The 23,410-nt window shown below is 41.9% G+C and overlaps 1 protein-coding gene across 2 annotated transcripts in view; it reads right to left on the minus strand.

The window, feature by feature from the left end:
• Window positions 1-23,410, minus strand: part of LOC143808687 (cytochrome P450 2A10-like) — a 186,864-nt gene that overhangs the window by 107,538 nt on the left and 55,916 nt on the right. For both annotated transcript variants that reach the window (XM_077291597.1, XM_077291599.1), the window contains exons 5-6: window positions 19,637-19,797; window positions 3,951-4,127 (exon numbers count right to left, since the gene is read on the minus strand). In XM_077291597.1, coding sequence (XP_077147712.1) covers window positions 3,951-4,127; window positions 19,637-19,797 — 338 coding nt within the window. The remainder of the gene's footprint in view (window positions 1-3,950; window positions 4,128-19,636; window positions 19,798-23,410) is intronic.

Genomic DNA, 23,410 nt, shown 5'->3' on the forward strand with positions numbered 1-23,410 from the left:
ATGTTTCACTCACTTATCTCCCAGCCCAAAACCCAGGCACTTCCCCTGTGGTGACCTCACTCAGAGGCTGAATCCTCCTATTTCTTAGGGTTATGACAAACCATTTCTATGCATAACTTGCTAAATGAACCTCGTATAAGAGCAACACAATGATCAGGATGTTCAACATGTCAGGGGTGTTCTTTTAGGTATAAACACAGCGTAGATATAGGACCCACTTATGGAGAAATCTGTTCCTTGTAACTCGTTGGGTTTAGCTCCTAGCAACTTGAGTGAGCTATAGATCTCTCTGTGCACATCCGGAATATATAATCCTTATATCTCTAGCCCTAATCGGTGCCAGTATACATAACTTTAAAAGAACAAAAGAGTTTCATGCATTTTGCAAATGACTTCACCAGTTTTAGCTAGTATCAGGCAGGAGGGAGGATGAGGGGTTTATGGGAGAGGACTGGCTTTCACAGCACAGAGCCATAAAAATTATTTAGTTGAGCTGGCACGCTGGTCTCACATTCCAACTTTATAGCAGGGGAGGGAGGGAGAGTGGTTTAGAATTCCAGCCTTCTGCTGGCAGGCAGAGGAAACTGCATCTGAGAAGTCTGTATGTGTGATTGAAGTAATCATAACTTCTTCCTATTTCCTGACAAAGATATTGTTGTTTTTTTCTTTTTGTTTTATTACAGGAGAATAAAAGCTTCGGTGGAATTTGGCATTTGGTGACAATAACTGTGTTTGTTATTTTTAAATAAAAAAATAAAAGTGTATTTTGATTTATTTTTAATAAAATAATTTATTCTGGCTGAGTGTTTATTTACAAAGTGACTAAAGGATTAGTAATGGATAGGTGTCTTATTGATGCCTCACCATTAATAAGTCATGGGCTTGATGTCATCTGACAGTACAAAGGTGACATCAACCCAACAAATTTAAACCCCATTTGCCACCAATACAGGGCAAGTAGGAAGAGCTGTACAAAGCCCCAAAATTGGTACATCTAGTAGATGTGCCTTTTCTGGGCAGCTGTGGTCTGCTATTTTTAGGCTGGGGGCCAATATCCATGGCCCTTACCAGCCTAAGAAAACCAGCCCCCAGCTGTCTGTGTAGCAAGGTTGGTTGTTTTTTAAATTATTTATTTAATTAACCTCTTCACGACATGCCCTGTACTGGTATGGCGCATGTCGTGTCTCCCCCTTTTATGTGGGCTCTGGCGGTGAGCCCACATCAAAGTCGCGACATGTCAGCTGTTTTATACAGCTGACATGTGCACGCAATAGCGGCAGGTGAAATCACGATTCACCCATCGCTATTAACCTGTTAAATACCGCTGTCAAACGCTGACAGTGGCATTTAACTACAGCTTCTGGCCGCACGGCCGGAAATGAGCACATCACCGATCCCTGTCACATGATCCAGGGTCGGCGATGCATCAGGATGGTAACTATAAAGGTTCTTGAGACCTCTATGGTTACTGATGCCAGCTGCTGTGAGCGCCACCCTGTGGTCGGTGCTCATAGCAAGCCTGCAATTCAGCTACATAGCAGCGATCTGATGATCGCTGCTATGTAGCTGAGCTGATCGAGTCGTGCCAGCTTCTAGCCTCCCATGGAGGCTATTGAAGCATGGTAAATGTTAACATTTAAAAAAATATATATATCAAAAAATAAAAAAATATAAAAGATTAAATCACCCCCCCCCCTTTCACCCCATCCAAAATAAAACAGTAAAAAAAATCAAACCTACACATTTGGTATCGCCGCATTCAGAATCTCCTGATCTATCAATAAAAAAAGCATTAACCTGATCGCTAAACGGCGTAGTGAGAAAAAAATTTGAAACGCCAGAATTTCGTTTTTTTGGTGGCCTCGACATTGCATTAAAATGCAATAACGGGCGATCTAAAGAACATATATGCACAAAAGTGGTATCACTAAAAACATCAGCTCGGTACGCAAAAAATAAGCCCTCACTCATCCCCATATCACAAAAAATGGAGACGCTATGGATATCGGAAAATGGCGCATTTTGTTTTAGCAAAGTTTTGAATTTTTTTTTTACAACATAGATAAAATATAACCTAGACATGTTAGGTGTCTATAAACTCATAATGACCTGGAAAATCATAATATCAGGTCAGTTTTAGTATTTAGTGAAACTAGCAAAAAAGCCAAACAAAAAACAAGTGTGGGATTGAACTTTTTTTGCAATTTCACCGCACTTGGAATTTTTTTCCCGTTTTCTAGTACAAGACATGGTAAAACCAATGGTGTTGATCAAAAGCACAACTCGCCCTGCAAAAACTAAGCTCTCATATGACCATATTGACAGAAAAATAAGAAAGTTATGGCTCTGGGAAGAGGGGAGCGTAAAAAGAAAAAGCAAAAACGAAAAAGGCTGCGGCGGGAAGGGGTTAAAAAAACTGCATGGGGACCATTCTATTCTTGAGAGCCAGCCTTGCTGAAGCTGACAGCTAAGGGTTGCATTTACCAGCTGTGAGTTTTGCCTTGCTGGTTATTAAAAATACAGGGGAACCCACACCGGGTTTTTTTCTAATTATTATTTACAGCTCAGGAGCGGCTGATGAATATTCTCATCCACCGCTCCTGCTCTCACTGTTACAGGGTCCCTTTAAAGCTCACAAGGTGAGGTGGATCCTCTAAGCCTATGGTCCGGGTTGGCACATGAACCCTGGTGTTGATGCATCAAGCAAGAAGTCGCATGGGCAACAAGAACTGTAAGGGTGTTTTCCGCAAAAAAAACGCATCGCGGTAAAAAAAGCAGCATGCTCATTAATTTTGCAGATTTTTCTCGTTTTTCCCACTATTTAATGCATTGGGAAAAAAACGCGCAAAAAACGCATAAAAACGCAAAAAAAAATGCATGCGGATTTCTGGCAGAAATGTCCGGTTTTTGTCAGGAAATTTCTGCAAGAAATCCTGACATGTGCACATACCCTAAAGGCTCACCAGGAATCACAGGATCAGCCCAATGGATGAGGTGGATTCCAGCAGGGATGAATTCAGCAACAAACACTGAACTGAAACAGCCAGAAGGTGGATCACACATAACATAGGACTAGGAGTCTAAGTCCCAAGACCCAGGTGTGAGTTTCATTGAGCCTAAAGTAGGTTTAGGTAGCTGACATCATTGATCTACGACGGGCAACTTGCAAAATCCATTGTGGTGCACAACAGTGGGCAACATACTCAGTAGAAGGAAGTGGAGCCTGGCATACCCGGGATAGGTATGTAATATAAGATATATTACAGATTTTCATGTGTACTATTGATTTATGAAGTAAAAGTTATTACAACAGTTACTCTTTCAGTTTCCTTTAATCTGTAACAGCCCCAGCTACCATGTGCCATTTATAATAATACTAGTATAGAAAGGTTGGAGACAAAAAAAGCGCAAATAGGGTCTTATCCCCAGGATTGTTTCCAATCAATTATGAGAGAACTGCTCACCTGGTGGTACACAGTAAAAGCGTGTAGTTGTCAGCTGCTGCAGATCCACAGGTCGGCGCTGCGACCTCTCAGAACCGTTATAATAGATGAATGTGGATAAAATCCGCGCTGCTGCGACAAATGATGGATCCAGATATAGTTATAAGACGTCCGGGTGGTTTATTCAACGCATTTCAAAGCTCATGGCTTCTTCATCACGAAGTTTCCACAGAAAGATATCTTTCTGTGGAAAGTTCCTGAAGAAGAAGCCTTGAGCTTCGAAACGTGTTGAATAAACCACCCAAACATCTTATAACTATATGTGGATCCATCATTTGTCGCAGCAGCGCGGATTTTATGAAATTCGAGCAAGCCATATAGCTCCACAACTAGACAAAGTTTTCCTGCAGTCCTATATAAAATAAAACTAAATTGTGTTTTCAACATGAATTATGCCAGATGACAAGCTCAGCTCTGCCAAACATGTAACAATACTTATTTTAGTACCTCTTGTTGTTTCACCAAAAAAGAGTCGATAAGATTCCTCTGGTCATTTACATCCAGTTGTTTCCTGTGGTTGGTGAAGGTGTCTCGAATGAATGCATGCATTTCATTTACATTCCTGAGCGCCTTTTCTGACACATTGGTAAACCAGCGCATCACAGATGGATATGTGTTATAAAGCTGCACAGAAGGAAACAGATGACCTCAGTATTTCTATTTCTAACCAGGAATATTCCTAAAACTGTTATCCAAAATACAAAAGTTCCACTTATACACAAGATAGTTGCAGTTGTTTTTTTCACTTGAAAAAGACACTAGTCCAGCTTTTAAATGCATTGTGGAAATAAAAACCTTCAACTCATCTTAGTCCTAAGGATTCTTCATTACATCAGCGCAGCCTGATATCGTGTTATCATCCAAATTGATCAACTTATCCCCAATGACTGATATCATGTGACAGAAGCATTGGGTGTTTTGGACTTCCATAGTTTTTTGGCAATTTGTTAAGGATGTCCAACATCTTCTTAATCCCTTTCTGACATTGGGCGTAATAGAACACTGATGTTGGACACCCTCCCATTGATGTGGGCTCCGAAGGTGAGTCCACATCTTTCCTGGCACATGTCAGCTGTTTTGAACAGCTGACATGTGCCTGGAACAGCCGTGGGTGGAATCGCGATCCACCCACACTATTAACCTGTTAAATGCTGCTGTAAAATGCTGACAGCGACATTTAACATGCACTTCCGGCAATCATGCAGGAAATCTGCACACCGGAGACCCCCCGTCACGTGATTGTGGGTCACTGATGGGTTGGCATGACAACCAGAGGACTCCTGGAGAACTTTATGGTTGTCATTGCCAACTTTCTTTGAGCATCGCTGAGGGGTCAGCAATCATTGCAAGTGAGTAATTCAGCTACATACAGGCAACCTGATCATCGTCTGTATGTAGCAGTGCCGATCTGGTGATAGCAGCTGCTAGTTCCCTTTGGAGATAATTGAAGCATGCCAAAAGTTAAAAAAAGTTTTTTAAAAATATTAAAACAATAAAAAAATAGAAGTATAAGTCACCCCTCTTTCGCCTCATTGAAAATAAAACAATAAAAAAATTAAGCATACACATAATTGTTATTGCCGTGTTCAGAATAGCCTGATCTATCAATAAACACAGGATTAACCTGATCGCTAAACAGCGTAGCAAGAAAAAAAGTCAAAATGCCAGAATTACGTTTTTTGGTCGCCGCAACATTGCATCATAATGCAATAATGGGTGATCTAAAGATCATATCTTCCCTGACATGGTATCAAAATGTCAGCTCGGCGCACAAAAAATAAGCCCTCACCCAGTCCGAGATCACAAAAAATGGACATGCTGCTGGTATCAGAAAATGGCACTTTTTTTAACAAATTTTTAGATTTTTTTTTTACCACTTGGATAAAAAAGAACCTAGACATGTTTTTTGTCTATGAACTCATAATGACCTTGAGAATCATTATGGCAGGTCAGTTTTAGCATTTAGTGAACCTAGTGAAAAAGCTAATCAAAAAAATAAGTGTGGAATGCAATTTCACTGCACTTGGAATATTTTTCCCATTTTTTAGTACAAGACATGTTAAAACCAATGGTGTCTTTCAAAAGGACAACTTGTTTCGCAAAAACAATCCCTCACGTGTCCATTTTGACCATAAATTGTAAAAAGTTATGGCTCTGGGAATAAGGGAAGCAAAAAACGAAAGCACAAAATACCTACTGGGGTTAAGGGATTAAAGCTGCATTTATCCAGATTCCAGGAATCTATGAATTTGACATGACAGGGAAGTAATATGTCAGCATACCCAATCCTGTGTTTACGGGCTCATACTCACTTGCGTGAGACTCGGATGAGTCTCGCATGGCAATACCCGTCTCTGCACCTGGCACAGAGGAGCAGAGCGTGCGGCTGCATGCATTGCTATGCGGCCACATGCTCCGATCTGAGTGTCGGCAGCGGTGCCTGGTATTGCCGTGCGAGACTCATCCAAGTCTCGCGCAAGTGAGTATGAGCCCTACGGAGGAGATACAGATGCTTCTCACAAAAATAGATTATAAAAAAGTTAATTTATTTCAGTTCTTCAATACAAAAAGTGAAAGTCATATACAGCTCTGGCTAAAATTAAATAACTACTGCAAAATTTTCAGTTTCTCTGATTTTTCTCTTTATAGGTACATTTTTTTAGTAAAATATACAATGTTATTTTATTCTATAAACTACTGACAACATATCTCTGAAATTTAAAGCTAAAAGTGTTGCTTTTATTTGCAGCAAACAAGAAATAGACAAAATAATAAAAAAGAAACATTGCTTTCAGATCTCAAAAATTGCAAAGAAAACAAGTTCTTATTCATGTAAAAACAACAATACTTAGATCAGGAAGAGTTCAGAAATCAATATTTAGTGGAATAACCATGATTTTTAGTCACAGCTTTCATGCGTCTAAGACTACGTTCACATTTGCGTTGTTGGGCGCAGCGTCGTCGACGCAATGCATAACGCATACACAACGCATCGTTTTGTGACGCATGCATTCGACATTAACATGAAATTTGCCGCAGAAAAAAGTGCATCATGTAGCGTCGCCTGCGCCATGACTGTTGCACCCAAATGACGCATGTGTCACAAAACGCTTGACAACGCATACCGGCACGCCCCCCCATGTTAAAGATAGGGGCGCATGACGCATGCGTCGGTATCCGTCGACGACGCTGCGCCCAACAACGCAAATGTGAACGTTACCTTAGCATGCTTTCCACCAGTCATTCACGCTGCTTTTGTGTGATCTTATACCACTCCTGGTACAAAAATTTAAGCAGTTCTTCTTTGTTTGATGGCTTATGACTATATATCTTCCTCTTGATTACATTCCAAAAGTTTTCAATGAGGTTCAGGTCTGGAGATTGGTCTGGCCATAACAGGGATTTGATTTGGCGGTCCTTCATCTACACATTGATTGACCTAGCTGTGTGGCATAGGGCATTGTCCTTCTGGAAAAAACAGGGCTCAGAGTTGGGGAACATTGCCTGGGCAGAAGGAAGCAAGTGTTTTTCCAGGATAACCTTATATGCGGCTTGATTCATACATCCTTTGGAAAGATTAACCGGCCCAAATTACAGGCTTGCTGAAGCATCCCCAGATCATCACCGATCTTCCACCAAATTTCACAGTGGGTGCAAAACACTGTGGCTTGTATGCCTCTCCAGGTCTCCGTGTAACCATTAGATGACCAGGTGTTTGGCAAATCTGAAAATTAGACTCATCAAAGAAGATTACCTTACTCCAATACTCTATGGTCCAATCCTTATGTTATTTGGAAAACTTCAGCCTGGCTCTCCTTTGCTTCTCACTGACAAAAGGCTTTTTTAAAGCTTTACATGACTTGAGGCCTGCCTCTAGGAGCCTTTTCTTGCCATGCACTTCACCCAAGCTGGCATTTGCCATTCCTTTTGTAGGTCACTTGATGTCATCCTGCAGTTGCTGAGTAACATTGGAATAAGATGAGGGTTAGCCCATTCAGTGGAGAGTCACTTTTGCCCTCTGCTTTGCTGTCCCCAATGTCTGCTGCTTAACCTTGTTGTAATGGACTGCCATCTTTGAAATTTTAAGGATGGAGGCAACATGACGCTCACTGTATCCCTCTGCTAGTAAAGGCAGAATTGAGCCCTTCTTTTCCTCACGCAAGACTTTGCTTCTCAACTCCTTTGACATGGTTTAAAGTTATTTTTTTCAGTCAAATTAAATTTGGGAAATTCCTAGCACTTGTTTGGCCATGCAACTTGTCCTATTGCAAGAGAATTGTAAAGACCACAGCAGTGTTTTTTTAAATTTACCTAGTTAAATAAGATTTGGTTCAGGTGATCACCTAATCAGAAGTACATTAAGTAGAATGAGGTGTACTTTGGTGGGAATTCAACTGACTTCAACACTGGAATGGAATGGCTGTCAGACATGTAGAGAATAGATGGTGATTTTTAGAAAACTGTGCAGTGGTCTCTAAAATTTTTCCAGAGCAGTATTATTAAGTCATTACAAACAGATTGATCTATTTCAAGTGTTTATTTCTGTTAAAGATGATGATTATGGCTACCAGCCAATGAAAACCCAAAAGTCATTATCTCAGTAAATTAGAATACTTTATAACACCAGCTTGAAAAATAATTTTAAAATCTGAAATGTTGGCCTACTGAAATGTATGTTCAGTAAATGCACTCACTACTTGGTTGGGGCTCCTTTTGCATCAATAACTGCATCAATGCAGTGTGGCATGGAAGTGATCCCCCTGTGGCACTGCTGAGGTGTTATGGAAGCCAGGTTGCTTTGAGAAAAGCCTCCAGCTCATCTGCATTGTTGGGTCTGGTGTCTCTCATCTTCCTCTTGTCAGATTCTCTATGGGGTTAAGGTCAGGCAAGTTGATGATCAATCAAGCACAGTGATACTGTTGTTTTCAAACCAGGTATTGGTACTTTTAGCAGTATGGCCAGATGCCAAGTCCTCCTGTAGAATGAAATTTACATCTCCAAAAATCTTGTTGGCAGAGGGAAACATTATGTGCTCTAAAATTTTATTGGTAGACAACTGCTCTGCCTTTGGTCTTGATAAAAACAGTGTCCCTACACCAGCAAATGACATGGCTCCTCAAACAGTCACTAATTGTGGAAACTTCACACTAGACATCAAGCAGCTTTGATTGTGTGCCTTTCCACTCTTCCTCCAGACTCTGGGACTTTGATTTCCAAATGAAATGCTAAATTTACTTTATTCTGTAAACAACACCTTGGACCAATGACTAACAGTCCAGCTCTTTTTCTCCTTGGCTCAGGTAAGAACTTCTGGCATTGTCTTTTGGTCATGTGTGGCTTGACAAAAGGAATTTAACATTTGTTCCCATGTCCTGGATAAGTTTGTGTGTGGTGCCACTTGAAGCAATGACTCCAGCAGCAGTCCACTCCTTGTGAATTTTTGAATGGCCTTTTCTTAACAATCCTTTTAAGGCGGTGTTTATCCTGGTTGCTTGTGCGCGTTTTTCTACCATGCTTTTTCCTTCCACTCAACTTTCCATTAATAATCTTGGATACGGCATTCTGGGAACAGCTAGGTTCCTTACCATTGACCTTTTGTGGCTTACCCTCCTTGTGGAGTGTGTCAATGACTGCTTTCTGGACATCTGAGAAGTCAGTAGTCTTCCCCTTGATTATGGTCCCTTCTGAAACAGACTTTGTCACCTATCCCCCTCTCTGCCCCAAAGCCATGTGTTTTGGCACCTTTACTCACTACGTAGTGAAGTCTGGACAGGGCATATGTGTTACAATGTTGTTTCCGTGGGCCTGTGCTCCACATAAAAGCTGTAGTCTTGGAGCGCCAGAAACCAACTAGTCACCCTGGCAATCCTCCCATTACTTTCCCTAATTCATGTCAGTGGTACATGGTCTGACCCTAACCTGAACTTCCGTTCTAACAGGTAGTACCTGAGCACATCAATTGAACATTTGAGGGCCAAGCATTCTTTTTCCACAATGGCGTAGCTTTTGTCACAGGCAGAGAGTTTTCTGCTTAAAAATAGGATGGGATGTGCCTCCCCATTTACCCATTTACTTCCTGGGACAACATAGACCCCAAGTCTACCTCTGAGATATCCGTCTGGGCCACAAATTCCCTACTGAAGTCAGGTGCGATCAAAACTGGCTGATTACACAGTGCGAATGTCAACTCCTGGAATGCCATCCCTGCTTCAGATGACCTTTTAGCCATGGATATCTTTGTGGCATTAAGAAGATAAGTCATTGGGGTGGCTATTATGGTGAAATTCAATATAAATCAACAATAGTATCCCACAATTCCCTGAAATGCCCAAACTTGTTTCTTGGAGACATTTTGCCTCTAATTCTAGATTGCCTCTACATTATTTACTGCCTGATTTTGCCCCTTCTGACTATAAAGCCCAAGTATTTCACCTCTTGTTTCAAAATAGTGCACTTCTTTGGGTTTATGGTAAACTCTGCCTTCCTCTGAGCATCCAATGCTGCCTGGACCTTCTGTAGATGACTTCCCCATTACAGGCTGAAGATCACGATGTTGTCCAGATAACCTGTGGCATACTTTTTGTGAGAGGCTTCTGTGGCTTTCTCGAAGGTAGCTGGGGCAACTGTCAGGTGTAGAAAAGACGGCCTTCTCTGATATGATCCTAGTGGAAGGATCGCAAATCTGACTAGCTAAGTAACTAAACCGACGACTAGCCCTGGGGAAGTGGTAACTGGATTGACCGCAACCTGATCCTATCCGCACACAACTATAGGTAGCCGTGGAACGTTACCTGGAAATCCTAGACATCTCTTCACGGCCTGAGAAACTGACTATTCCTAGAGGGAAAGTAAAGTCCTCACTTGCCTCAGAGAAATGACCCCAAAGATATAGAAAAGCCCCCCACAAATATTAATGGTGAGTTAAGGGGAAAGCACAAAGGCAGAGATGAAATAGATTTAGCAAATGAGGCCCGCTAACACTAGATAGCAGAAAATAGGAAGGGAGCTGTGCGGTCAATAGAAAACCCTATACAAAATATCCACGCAGAGATTGCTCGAGTCCCCGCACCAACTAACGGTGTGGGGGAAGCAACTCCGTACCCCAGAGCTTACCAGCAGCAAGAAATCACATATTAGCAAGCTGGACTAAACTCATCATACACAGAAATCATATTGCAGACTGATGAGCAAAAAGTAATCAAACAGAAACTTAGCTTCTCATGAAGAGACTGAAAACGAAGATAGACAGGAGTAATCAGAATAGCACTGAGTACATCGACAGCCGGCAACAAGTGAAGGTGTAGCAGAGCTAAATAGGAACCTCCCTGGTGAATAACGAGGCAGCTGATCAGCCACAGACCCACAGGATAACAAACAAAGCCACCAGGGGGAGCCCAAAACCAAACTCACACAATACCACCTGTGACCACAAGAGGGAGCCCGAAAACAGAGTTCACAACAGTACCCCCCCCCTTGAAGAGGGGTCACCGAACCCTCATCAAAACCCCCAGGGCGATCAGGGTGAGCCACATGGAAGGCACGAACCAAATCGGCCGCATGAACATCAGACGCGACAACCCAGGAATTATCCTCCTGACCATAGCCCTTCCACTTAACCAAATACTGAAGCCTCCGTCTAGAAATATGAGAATCCAAGATCTTCTCCACCACGTATTCCAATTCTCCCTCAACCAGCTCAGGGGCAGGAGGCTCAACCGAAGGAACCACAGGCACCACATACCTCCGCAACAACGACCGATGGAACACATTATGAATAGCAAACGATGCTGGGAGGTCCAAACGAAATGACACAGGGTTAAGGACTTCCAAAATCTTATAAGGATTGATAAACCGAGGCTTGAACTTAGGAGAGGAGACCTTCATGGGAACAAAGCGAGAAGATAACAACACCAAGTCCCCAACGCGAAGTCGGGGACCCACACAGCGGCGGCGGTTGGTAAAGCGCTGAGCCTTCTCTTGTGACAGCTTCAAATTGTCCACCACATGATTCCAAATCTGATGCAACCTATCCACCACAAGATCCACTCCAGGACAGTCAGAAGGCTCCACCTGACCCGAGGAAAAACGAGGATGAAACCCCGAATTACAAAAAAAAGGCGAAACCAAAGTAGCAGAACTAGCCCGATTATTAAGGGCAAATTCGGCCAATGGCAAAAAAGTCACCCAGTCATCCTGATCAGCAGAAACAAAACATCTCAAATAGGTTTCCAAGGTCTGATTAGTTCGCTCGGTTTGGCCATTCGTCTGAGGATGGAAGGCCGACGAAAAAGACAAATCAATGCCCATCTTAGCACAAAAGGTCCGCCAAAATCTAGACACAAACTGGGATCCTCTGTCGGAAACAATATTTTCAGGGATCCCGTGCAAACGAACCACATTTTGAAAAAACAGCGGAACCAACTCAGAGGAGGAAGGCAACTTAGGCAAGGGCACCAAATGGACCATCTTAGAAAAACGATCACAAACCACCCAGATGACAGACATTCTCTGAGAGACAGGGAGATCAATTAGTAACATCAGAACCCTTCTTGGTCAAATCCGTCAAAGGCTTAACAACACCAGAAAAATTAACGATGAAGCGACGGTAAAAATTAGCAAAACCCAAGAACTTCTGAAGACTCTTAACAGATGTAGGCTGAGTCCAGTCATGAACAGCCTGAACCTTGACTGGGTCCATCTCAATAGTAGAAGGAGAAAAAATGAAACCCAAAAAAGAAACCTTCTGGACTCCAAAAAGACATTTTGAGCCCTTCACAAATAAAGCATTGGCACGCAGGACCTGAAACACCATCCTGACCTGCTTAACATGGGACTCCCAATCATCAGAAAAAAACAGAATATCATCCAGATACACAATCATAAATTTATCCAGATATTCGCGGAAGATGTCGTGCATGAAGGACTGAAAGACAGAAGGAGCGTTAGAAAGTCCAAAAGGCATCACCAAGTACTCAAAATGGCCTTCGGGCGTATTAAATGCAGTTTTCCATTCATCACCCTGCTTAATACGCACAAGGTTATACGCACCACGAAGATCTATCTTGGTGAACCAACTAGACCCCCTAATGCGAGCAAACAGATCAGATAACAATGGTAAAGGATACTGAAATTTGACCGTGATTTTGTTTAGAAGGCGATAATCAATACAAGGTCTCAGGGAACCATCCTTCTTAGCCACAAAAAAGAACCCCGCACCAAGAGGGGAGGAGGAGGGGCGAATAAGTCCCTTCTCCAAAGACTCTTTTATATAACTCCGCATAGCAGCATGCTCCGGCACTGACAAATTGAAAAGTCGTCCCTTAGGAAACTTACTACCAGGAATCAAATTTATAGCACAATCACAATCCCTATGAGGAGGTAGAGAACTGAGGCTGGGCTCATCAAATACATCCTGGTAGTCCGACAAAAACGCAGGGACTTCAGGAGGAGTCGACGAAGCAATTGACACCACAGGAGCGTCGCCATGAATTCCCTGGCAACCCCAACTTGACACAGACATTGCTTTCCAATCCAGGACTGGATTATGAGTCTGCATTCATGGCAGACCCAACACGACAACATCATGCAAATTATGCAGTATAAGAAAGCGAATCACCTCCTGATGAACAGGAGTCATGCACATGGTCACTTGCGACCAGTACTGAGGTTTATTTATAGCCAATGGTGTAGCATCAATTCCCCTTAGTGGAATAGGGAATTTTAAAGGCTCCAAAACAAAACCACAGCGCCTGGCAAATGACAAATCCATCAGACTCAGGGCAGCACCTGAATCTACAAAAGCCATAACTGGGTAAGATGACAGGGAACAAATCAGGGTAACAGACAAAATGAACTTAGGCTGTAAAGTACCGATTGTGACAGATTTATCAATCTTTTTTGTGCGCTTAGAGCATGCTGAGATAACATGAGCTGAGTCACCATAGTAAAAGCACAACCCATTTTGCCGTCTATAATTTTGCCGTTCACTTCTGGTCAGAATTCTATCACATTGCATAGACTCAGGTGTCTGTTCAGAAGACACCACCAAATGGTGCGCAGGTTTGCGCTCCTGCAAACGCCGATCAATCTGAATGGCCAGAGTCATTGACTCATTCAGACCTGCAGGCGTAGGGAATCCCACCATGACATTCTTAATGGCTTCAGAAAGACCTTTTCTGAAATTTGCAGCCAGGGCACACTCATTCCATTGAGTAAGCACCGACCATTTCCGAAATTTCTGGCAATACACCTCTGCTTCATCTTGCCCCTGAGAGAGAGCCAGCAAAGCTTTTTCAGCCTGGTTCTCAAGATTAGGTTCCTCATAGAGCAATCCAAGGGCCAGAAAAAACGCATTCACACTGAGCAATGCAGGATCCCCTGGCGCCAATGCGAAGGCCCAATCTTGAGGGTCGCCACGCAAGAAAGAAATAATAATTTTAACTTGCTGAACGGAATCGCCAGAGGAACGAGGTTTCAAAGAAAGAAACAATTTGCAATTGTTCTTAAAATTCAGGAACCTAGATCTATCTCCAGAAAACAACTCCGGAATAGGTATTCTAGGCTCTGACATAGGACTGTGAACAACAAAATCCTGAATACTTTGTACCCTTGCAGCAAGATGATCTACACTGGAAGCCAAACTCTGGATATCCATGTCAGCAGCTGAACACAGAGCCACACCAAGATTAAGAGGAGGAGAGAAGCTAGACACACAGCAGCTAGACACACGGCAGCAAAAAAAAAAAAAAAATTCTCAAGGCTTCTCTTCTCCTGCTTCTGCCATGCAATTAACACTTTAGGGTCGGCTGTACTGTTATGATCCTAGTGGAAGGATTGCAAATCTGACTAGCTAAGTAACTAAACCGACGACTAGCCCTGGGGAAGTGGTAACTGGATTGACCGCAACCTGATCCTATCCGCACACAACTATAGGTAGCCGTGGAACGTTACCTGGAAATCCTAGACGTCTCTTCACGGCCTGAGAAACTGACTATTCCTAGAGGGAAAGTAAAGTCCTCACTTGCCTCAGAGAAATGACCCCAAAGATATAGAAAAGCCCCCCACAAATATTAACGGTGAGTTAAGGGGAAAGCACAAACGCAGAGATGAAATAGATTTAGCAAATGAGGCCCGCTAACACTAGATAGCAGAAAATAGGAAGGGAGCTGTGCGGTCAATAGAAAACCCTATACAAAATATCCACGCAGAGATTGCTCAAGCCCCCGCACCAACTAACGGGGAAGCAACTCCGTACCCCAGAGCTTACCAGCAGCAAGAAATCACATATTAGCAAGCTGGACTAAACTCATCATACACAGAAATCATATTGCAGACTGATGAGCAAAAAGTAATCAAACAGAAACTTAGCTTCTCATGAAGAGACTGAAAACGAAGATAGACAGGAGTAATCAGAATAGCACTGAGTACATCGACAGCCAGCAACAAGTGAAGGTGTAGCAGAGCTAAATAGGAACCTCCCTGGTGAATAACGAGGCAGCTGATCAGCCACAGACCCACAGGATAACAAACAAAGCCACCAGGGGGAGCCCAAAACCAAACTCACACAATACCACCTGTGACCACAAGAGGGAGCCCGAAAACAGAGTTCACAACACTTCTCCTTGGCACTTGGGGACAGTAGAATTTGCCAATACCCTTTGTTAGGTCCAGGGTGGAGATATACCTGGCTTCTCAATGAGCTCATCAACCTGGGACATCGTATATGAGTCAAACTTGGGCACCTCATTCAACTTTCTGTTTACAGAAATGCCACTCTCCATCTGGTTTCGGCACAAGGACAATGGGGCTTTCAGTGATGCCCAGACTCATCATCCTCCTCCTTTGGAGATCACCACACAGGGGGCTTCAGGAATTCAATAAGGCTTTTGGTTCACCCTCACATGCAGTTCCTTCAGTACTTCATGCTCCACAACCTGCATACAACCTGGCAACTCCAAAAACAGGTACCGATTCCGCTGAAGCAAATCCTGGCACTATGGCTTCTGGGCCAGTGATAGTGTTTCTCCCACTGTGACATCCTTAATCCTGGTTTCAGAATTGTCCCCTAGGCACGTTGCTTTCTCTGGTTCCCTGTCTCGCCTTACTTTGAGTAGATTAATGTGGTACTACTATGATAAAGGCTCTTAGCTGAAAGGTGTCGGTTGTTGCACCCAGGTTCCCATGTGGTGACCAGCACTTATGTCCTTGCATTTGTTCTAATGAAGTTTCTACATTTCATACTCCATTTTTTTTACTGGGTTCATCGCTGGAGAATTCCCCCTTTTTTCTTCAACATGGTACACCTGATATTGCTTTCTTCTGCCTGGTTAGTGGACCTTGTAGTTGACATTGCTCAACTTTTTTATCACCTTGTATGGCCCTTGTCACTTCTCCATGAACTTACTTTCTACCATGGGGATCAATACCAACACCCAGTCTCCAGTGCTAAACTGTTTGAGTCTTGTCAACCGGTTGTAGACAGTCTTGTGGCTCTCCCTCACAATCGGCATCACCATCGCGATCCTGTCCTGCATCCAGGCCACATGTTTGATGATGCTTCAGTGGGGTTTTACTTCCACATTTAAGGTCTACTTTGCAATGTCCAGAAGGTTTCAAAGGTGTCACCGTATGGCAGAACAAATGGCGAGTATCCCGCAGAAGCCTGTGGGATTTCTCTAATGGAAAACATTAGGTAAGATAGCAGGCAAAGCCAGTCATGGCCATCCTTCTCCATGACCTTCTTTAACATAGATTTCAAGGTTTTGCTGAACCTCTCCACCAGGCCCTCCATCTGCAGTTCGTACTCCGATGTTCAGAGTTGGGTAATCTGGAAAGTCTTACATAACTCCCTCATCACTTTGGACATAAAAGAATACACTTCATCCGTCAGGATCTCTTTTGGTAGGCCAAAATATAGACTAGATAATTCTAGTAGTTGACGGTCTTTACTCAAACAGGATCCACTCACTATTTAAATCGTGTAGTAATGCTGTAGTTTTTTTGCATGGATATAAACTGTATTATGAGTTTAAGCTTAGATACCTCAAAGTAACTCCCTTATACTCTTATGACAGCTTTACAACCCCTTGACATTCTATCATGCTGCTTCATCAGGTTGTCACCAGGAATAGTTCCAATGAATAGTTCTATCTAGGGTTGAGCGAAACAGATCGGCCAATTTCAAAAGTCGGCCGACTTTTCGGAAAGTCGGGCTTCGTGAAACCCGACCCGATCTCACTGTGGGATCGGGTCGGCCGTCGGCGATCTTCGCTGCAAAGTCGGGTTTCGTTTTTTTATATATATATATATATATATATATATATATATATATATATATATATATATATATATATATACATATATTTATATTTACTTCAGCGCGATATATGTGAAAAGCTGGTAATTCAATTGCCGGCTTTTCATTTCTCCTGCCTAAACCCAACATGATATGAGACATGGTTTACATACAGTAAACCATCTCATATCCCCCTTTTTTTTGCATATTCACCGCGACTGAAGGTAACTATAGGTCATTGACCTACATTTCCTTCATTCACCGGGGCATACAAGCACGAGCACAGCTGCATTAGCAGGGCTCCTGCTTGTAAAATATTTTAACACCTTCAGATGGATTACCTCGTGGGACGTGACAGTTCATCTGAGGGTATGTATATTGTGGGTTTATTATTTTGCCAAGCGAGGGTCTTCAGCTGGATTGAGAGAGCAATAAAATATTAAAACAACCTGTGTGTTTATTTCATTAAAATACTTTTTAATAATGTGTGTGTGTTTTTTTAACCCTTTCATACAATTGGATTAATAATGGATAGGTGTCATAATTGATGCCTCTCCATTATTAATCTGGCTTAATGCCACCTTACAATAGCAAGGTGACATTAACCCTTCATTACCCCATATCCCACCGCTACACGGGAGTGGGAAGAGAGTGGCCAAGTGCCAGAATAGGCGCATCTTCCAGATGTGCCTTTTCTGGGGTGGCTGGGGCAGATGTTTTTAGCCACGGGGGGCCAATAACCATGGACCCTCTCCTGGCTATTAATATCTGCCGTCAGTCACTGGCTTTACCACTCTGGCGGAGAAAATTGCGCAGGAGCCCATGCCAATTTTTTCCGCGATTTAACCCTTTATTTTACAAGCTACAGCGCCAAAATTTTGCACATACACACTACTAACATTAGTAGTGTGGAATATGCAAAAAAAAGGGGGATATGAGATGGTTTACTGTATGTAAACCATGTCTCATATCATGTCGGGTTTAGGCAGGAGAAATGAAAAGCCAGCAATTGAATTACCGGCTTTTCAACATTATCGCGCTGAAGTAAATATTAAAAAAGTATGCTTCCCCATTGACTTGCATTGTGTTTCGTGTTTTGGCCGATCCCCGACCCCGACTTTTCAATAAGATCGGCCGATTTCACTCGACCCGACTTTTGAGAAAGTCGGGTTTCGTGAAACCTGACTCGATCTCAAAAAATTAAATGTCGCTCAACCCTAGTTCTATCTCATTAGGATTTATTTGTGGAAGATCCAGCATTCAGAAAATATCTGTGGCAATCAGATGTGTTTTGCAGAGGCAATGTTGGTACACAGTTCCAATTACATGACTTTCCAAAGCCAGAATTAAATAAATTAAATAAGAACCACTCAATTAAACAAAATGTGACAAGCCATCGTTACTAGATTTGAGCAAATTTTTCAAAATTCGGTTCCTATTATGATTGTTTTTGCAATGTTCGCTGAACACAGGCAAACATCATTAGAGTCAAAGGGAGTATAAATAAATTAATATGTTCGGAACCTAGCATCAAACATAAATTTGGTATGAATAGCGTAAGAATATGGCACAAATATGGCAAATTCAGATTAGTCAACTGATTCTGAAAATATTCGCTGATCTCCTCTAATCATTACCATAAAATACCAAGGCCTGACAATCTAGAAAATTGCTAGAAACTTGAAGGTATCTTCAAGTGCAGTCATGAAAACCATAAATTTGCATCCTGATGACAGCCTTAGGAAAGGAATACAAAGAACTAACTTTGCTGCAGAGGGTAAGTTCATCAGTTACCAGTCTATGAAACTGCAAATTGATTGCTCCTCAGATAACATTAACATATACTGTCCATATTAGACTTCGAGAAGTGGCCTTTATGGTTGAATTGCTGCAAATTGCCACTACACTGCATGGCAAACAAAAAGAGCAGACTTGTTTGTGAAGAATAACACAAGCACTGGACATTGGATCAGTGGAAATCTGTTCTGTAACCTGAGGAGTCAACATTTCAAATTTTTGGCACCGACAGCCATGTCTTTGTTGCTTAGATGGTTTCTAGATGTGTTGTGTTCCTCAAGCAATATAGAGCGTGATGGTATGGGTGAGCTTTGCTTGTGACACTGATGATGGTTTATTCTATATTCAAGCATACTTAGCCAGCAGGGTCACCACAGAATTCTGCAATGACATGCCATAATATCTGATTTACAATTATTGGGACCAAAATTTGTATTGCAATAGGACAAGGACCCAAAAGCATACGTACGGGTAATGTGAGGACTATGTGACTAAGAGAGAGAGGGATGGAGTGCTTTGACATGTGACATAACCTCCACAAATCAAATGATCTTAATCCAGTTGACTTGGTTTGGGATGACTTGCATGCAGAGTGAAGGCAAAGCAGCCAACAAGTGTTTAGCACCTCTGGGGACCTTCTTCAAGACTGTTGTAAAGCCATTCCAGATGACATTTGATGGCACTGCCCGTTTGTTAAGGGTGTAAAGCTGTCATCAGAATAAAATGTGATCTTTAGTTTCAATATAAATTCTGGTTTGGCTTGTTTCTTTATTTTTTCCAAATGTATTTCTTTGCTGCTTTGCTGCCAACAGTCTGAATTTATAATTTGCACATTCCAATTCAAATAAGGGAAAGCATTGCTTGATGAGCATTCCAACTTTTTGACTGGCAATGGACATCACACTTGAGAAATATTTTTGTAAAATTATAAGTTTAAGAGTAGGGGTGCATTATGGTTTGCAACCTCACCAATCTCACTTTACAAATCTTGTGAATTATGTAAAATACTATTTCTCAAATACAAATGACTTGATCTGCTCACCACAGCCATTGGGCAACCAGTTAACATGGTATTTTCATTATACATCTTTATCAGCTTCAAAAGTGTGGGATCTTCATAATCAAATCGCTTACTCAGTAAGATGTAGACAATTATATTAGATACAGCAGCATTTATATTCAGGATGTTATCGAAGGGTTCACCTGGAAAAACAATGAGAAAACAAGAGTTATAATTGCAAAAAATGAAAAAAATCACAAGCAGCTCTGAACAGAACAAAGCAAGTGTGAACAGGTGCAATCTGCCGTCACTGCACAACATACAAACAAAAGCTGTGTAAGAGCTAAGATGTATGCAAACACATAATTCATTCGCAATAAGATGTACCTTTTTTGATGGATCCCTAAACCTAATATTTATCAATCATGCCTCTCCTGAGCTAAAAGCTACAAATCTAAAGGGCAGGTAGGAATCACTCACTAATTAATCCCTTCATCTCTGAAGGTGGTTTGCATTTTAATGACCAGGCCAATTTTTACAATTCTGACCACTGTCATTTCAGTGATTCTGAGAAGGTTTATTCGTGACAAATTGTGCTTCATGACAGTGGCAACATTTCTTTGCTATGACTTACATTTACTTGTGAAAAAAACAGTAGTTTGGCGAAAATTTTGAAAATTTTGCAATTTTCCAACTTTGAATTTGTATGCCATTAAATTAGAGTTATGTGACACAAAATAGTTAATAAGTATCATTTGCCACATATCTAATTTACATCAGCATAATTTTGGAAAAACATTTTTTTGTTAGGAAGTTATAAGGGTTTAAACTGAACCAGTGATTTTTCATTTTTCCAACAAAATTTGCAAAGCCATTTTGTTTAAGGACCACATCACACTTGAAGTCACTTTTTTTGGGTCTATATGGTATAAAATACCCGAAAGTGACACCATTCTAAAAACTGCACCCCTCAAGGTGCTCAAAACCACATTTAAGTTTATTAAACCTTCAGGTACTTCTCAGGAATTTTTGGAATGTGGAAAAAAAACTTTTAACTTTTTTTCACAAAAAAATTATTTCAGATCCAGATTTTTCTATTTTGACAAGGGTAACAGGAGAAAATGGACCCCAAAATTTGTTGTGGAATTTCTCCCGAACACGCCGATACCCGATATGAAGGAGAAAACCACTGATTGTGCACACGGAAGAGCTCAGAAGGGAAAGAGCACAGTTTGACTTTTTTAATGTAAAATTTCCGAAAACAGTTGGTGTACGTCATGTCCTGGTTGGAGAGCCTCTGATGTGACCAAAAAGTGGAAACCCCCCACAAGTGACCCCATTTTGGAAACTAGACATATCAAGGAATATATTTAGATGCATGTTGAGCAACTTGATCCCCCAGGTGCTTCACAAAAGTTTATTATGTTGAACCGTGAAAATAATAAAATCACATTTTCTTCACAAAAATGTTATTTTAGCCCCAAATTTAGCATTTTCATAAGGGAAACAGGAGAAATTGCACCATGCAATTTGTAGTGCAATTTGTCCTGAGAATGCTGATACCACATATGTGGGGGATACTACTTTTAGGCACAGTGCAAAGCTCAGAAGGGAAGAGGCGAGATATTGGAGTTCAGATTTTGCTGGAATGGTTGTGGGTGCCATGTCACAATGGCAAAGCCCCTGAGATGCCAGACGAACAGAAACCCCCAAAATGTGAACTCATTTTACAAACTTCAATCCCAGTTGAATGTGTCTAGGGGTGCAGTGATCATATTGACACCACTTATGCCCCACAGAATTTTATGCCACTGAGCTGTGAAGAAACAATAAATTAAATTTTTACCACTAAAATGTTGTTTTAGCCGCCAGTTTTACATTTTTCTAAGGGTTAATAGGAATTTTTTTTACAACAAACTGAGGTCCATTCTTTCCTGAAAGCAACAATACCCTACATGTAATCGGGAAAACATTTTTCATGCACATTGCAAAGCTCAGAAAGCAAGGAGACAGATTATACTGTAATGGTTTGCAGGTGCTATGACCCACTGGGAGAGCCCATGAGGTGCCAGAACAGCAGAAACCCCAATAAGTGACCCCATTTTACTAATGTCACCTCTCAATGAATTCATCTAGGGGTGCAGTGATCATATTGACACCACGGATGAATCACAGAATTTAATATCATTGGGCAGTGAGGAAAAAAACTACATTTTTAAAACAAAAATTCAGATTTTACATTTTTACACAAGACGTGGGTAAAAATGGCACTAAAATTTATCCCACAATTTCTACTGAACGTGGAAATACCCCATATGTGGCTGTGCAGTACTACTTAGCCTTACGAAGAGACTCGGGAGGAACAGAGGAACAGAGCCCTATTTGCCTCCTGGAGCGCAGATTTTGCGGATTCCATATATAGAGCCCCTGATTGCTAAAAGATCAGAATCCCCCCAAGTGACCCATTTGGAAACTATACCCCTTGGGGAATTTATCTACAGGTTTAGTGACGATTTTGACTCCATGGACAACTCGATATACCAGGATGTGAATCAAAAAGAAAACGATTTGGAAAAACAAAAAAATTAACTTTTAATGATATTTCACAAAAAATACAAAATGATTCTTTTGACTGGAAAGGAGAAATGGAGGGTCTGGTAATGGTAGTATCAGTCGGCTTATATAGTCACGATACAAAGCATGACCTATTCGCTTATCAAATAACAATTATATATCATAGAGGAATTATCTAGGGATTATTAGGTCTATAATATCTATATGTTTTGTCTCTGACCAGTGATATATTGCAACTCTCTCTTTACAATACTATGAAATAATAGACATAAGGAGCATTTATGCATGTCAATCCATCTCTGTAACGTTATATCACTGGAGGGCTCTGTACAGATTAAGCACAGAAGAGTAGTTGTATCATCTGCACTATTAGCATTATATTTTTCATATAGCTGTTTGGTGGTGGCTTTTGTTAAAAAGCCCTGTTCAGGGTCAATTAGGGTCAGTTGACGTGGAGCGGGGGTGCCAAATCAATAGCGAGGGTGCCAACCTCTGCTGTAAGGGAGGGATATCTCTGTAGAGTTAAGGTACCTTCAAACTAAACGATATCGCTAGCGATCCGTGATGTTGCAGCGTCCTGGCTAGTGATATCGTTGTGTGTGACAGGCAGCAGCGATCAGGATCCTGCTGTGATATCGCTGGTCGTTGAAGAAAGTTCAGAACTTTATTTGGTCGTCAGACCGGCGTGTATCGTCGTGTTTGACACCAAAAGCAACGATGCCAGCGATGTTTTACACTGGTAACCAGGGTAAATATCGGGTTACTAAGCGCAGGGCCGCGCTTAGTAACCCGATGTTTACCCTGGTTACCAGTGTAAAAGTAAAAAAAACAAACAGTACATACTCACCTTCTCGTCCCCTGCCGTCCTCTTCCTGCACTGACTGAGCGCCGGCCGTAAAGTCAAAGTACAGCACAGCGGTGACGTCACCGCTCTGCTGTTAGGGCCGGCGCTCAGTCAGTGCAGGAAGCGGACGCCGGGGGACGCGAAGGTGAGTATGTACTGTTTGTTTTTTTTACTTTTACACTGGTAACCAGGGTAAACATCGGGTTACTAAGCGCGGCCCTGCACTTAGCAACCCGATGTTTACCCTGGTTACCCGGGGACCTCGGCATCGTTGGTCGCTGGAGAGCGGTCTGTGTGACAGCTCTCCAGCGACCAAACAGCGACGCTGCAGCGATCGGCATCGTTGTCTGTATCGCTGCAGTGTCGCTTAATGTGACGGTACCTTTAGGCACTATCTA

This window comes from Ranitomeya variabilis, chromosome 2 (genome assembly GCF_051348905.1).
Source record: "Ranitomeya variabilis isolate aRanVar5 chromosome 2, aRanVar5.hap1, whole genome shotgun sequence".
In the NCBI taxonomy this organism is placed as follows: Eukaryota; Metazoa; Chordata; class Amphibia; order Anura; family Dendrobatidae; genus Ranitomeya; species Ranitomeya variabilis.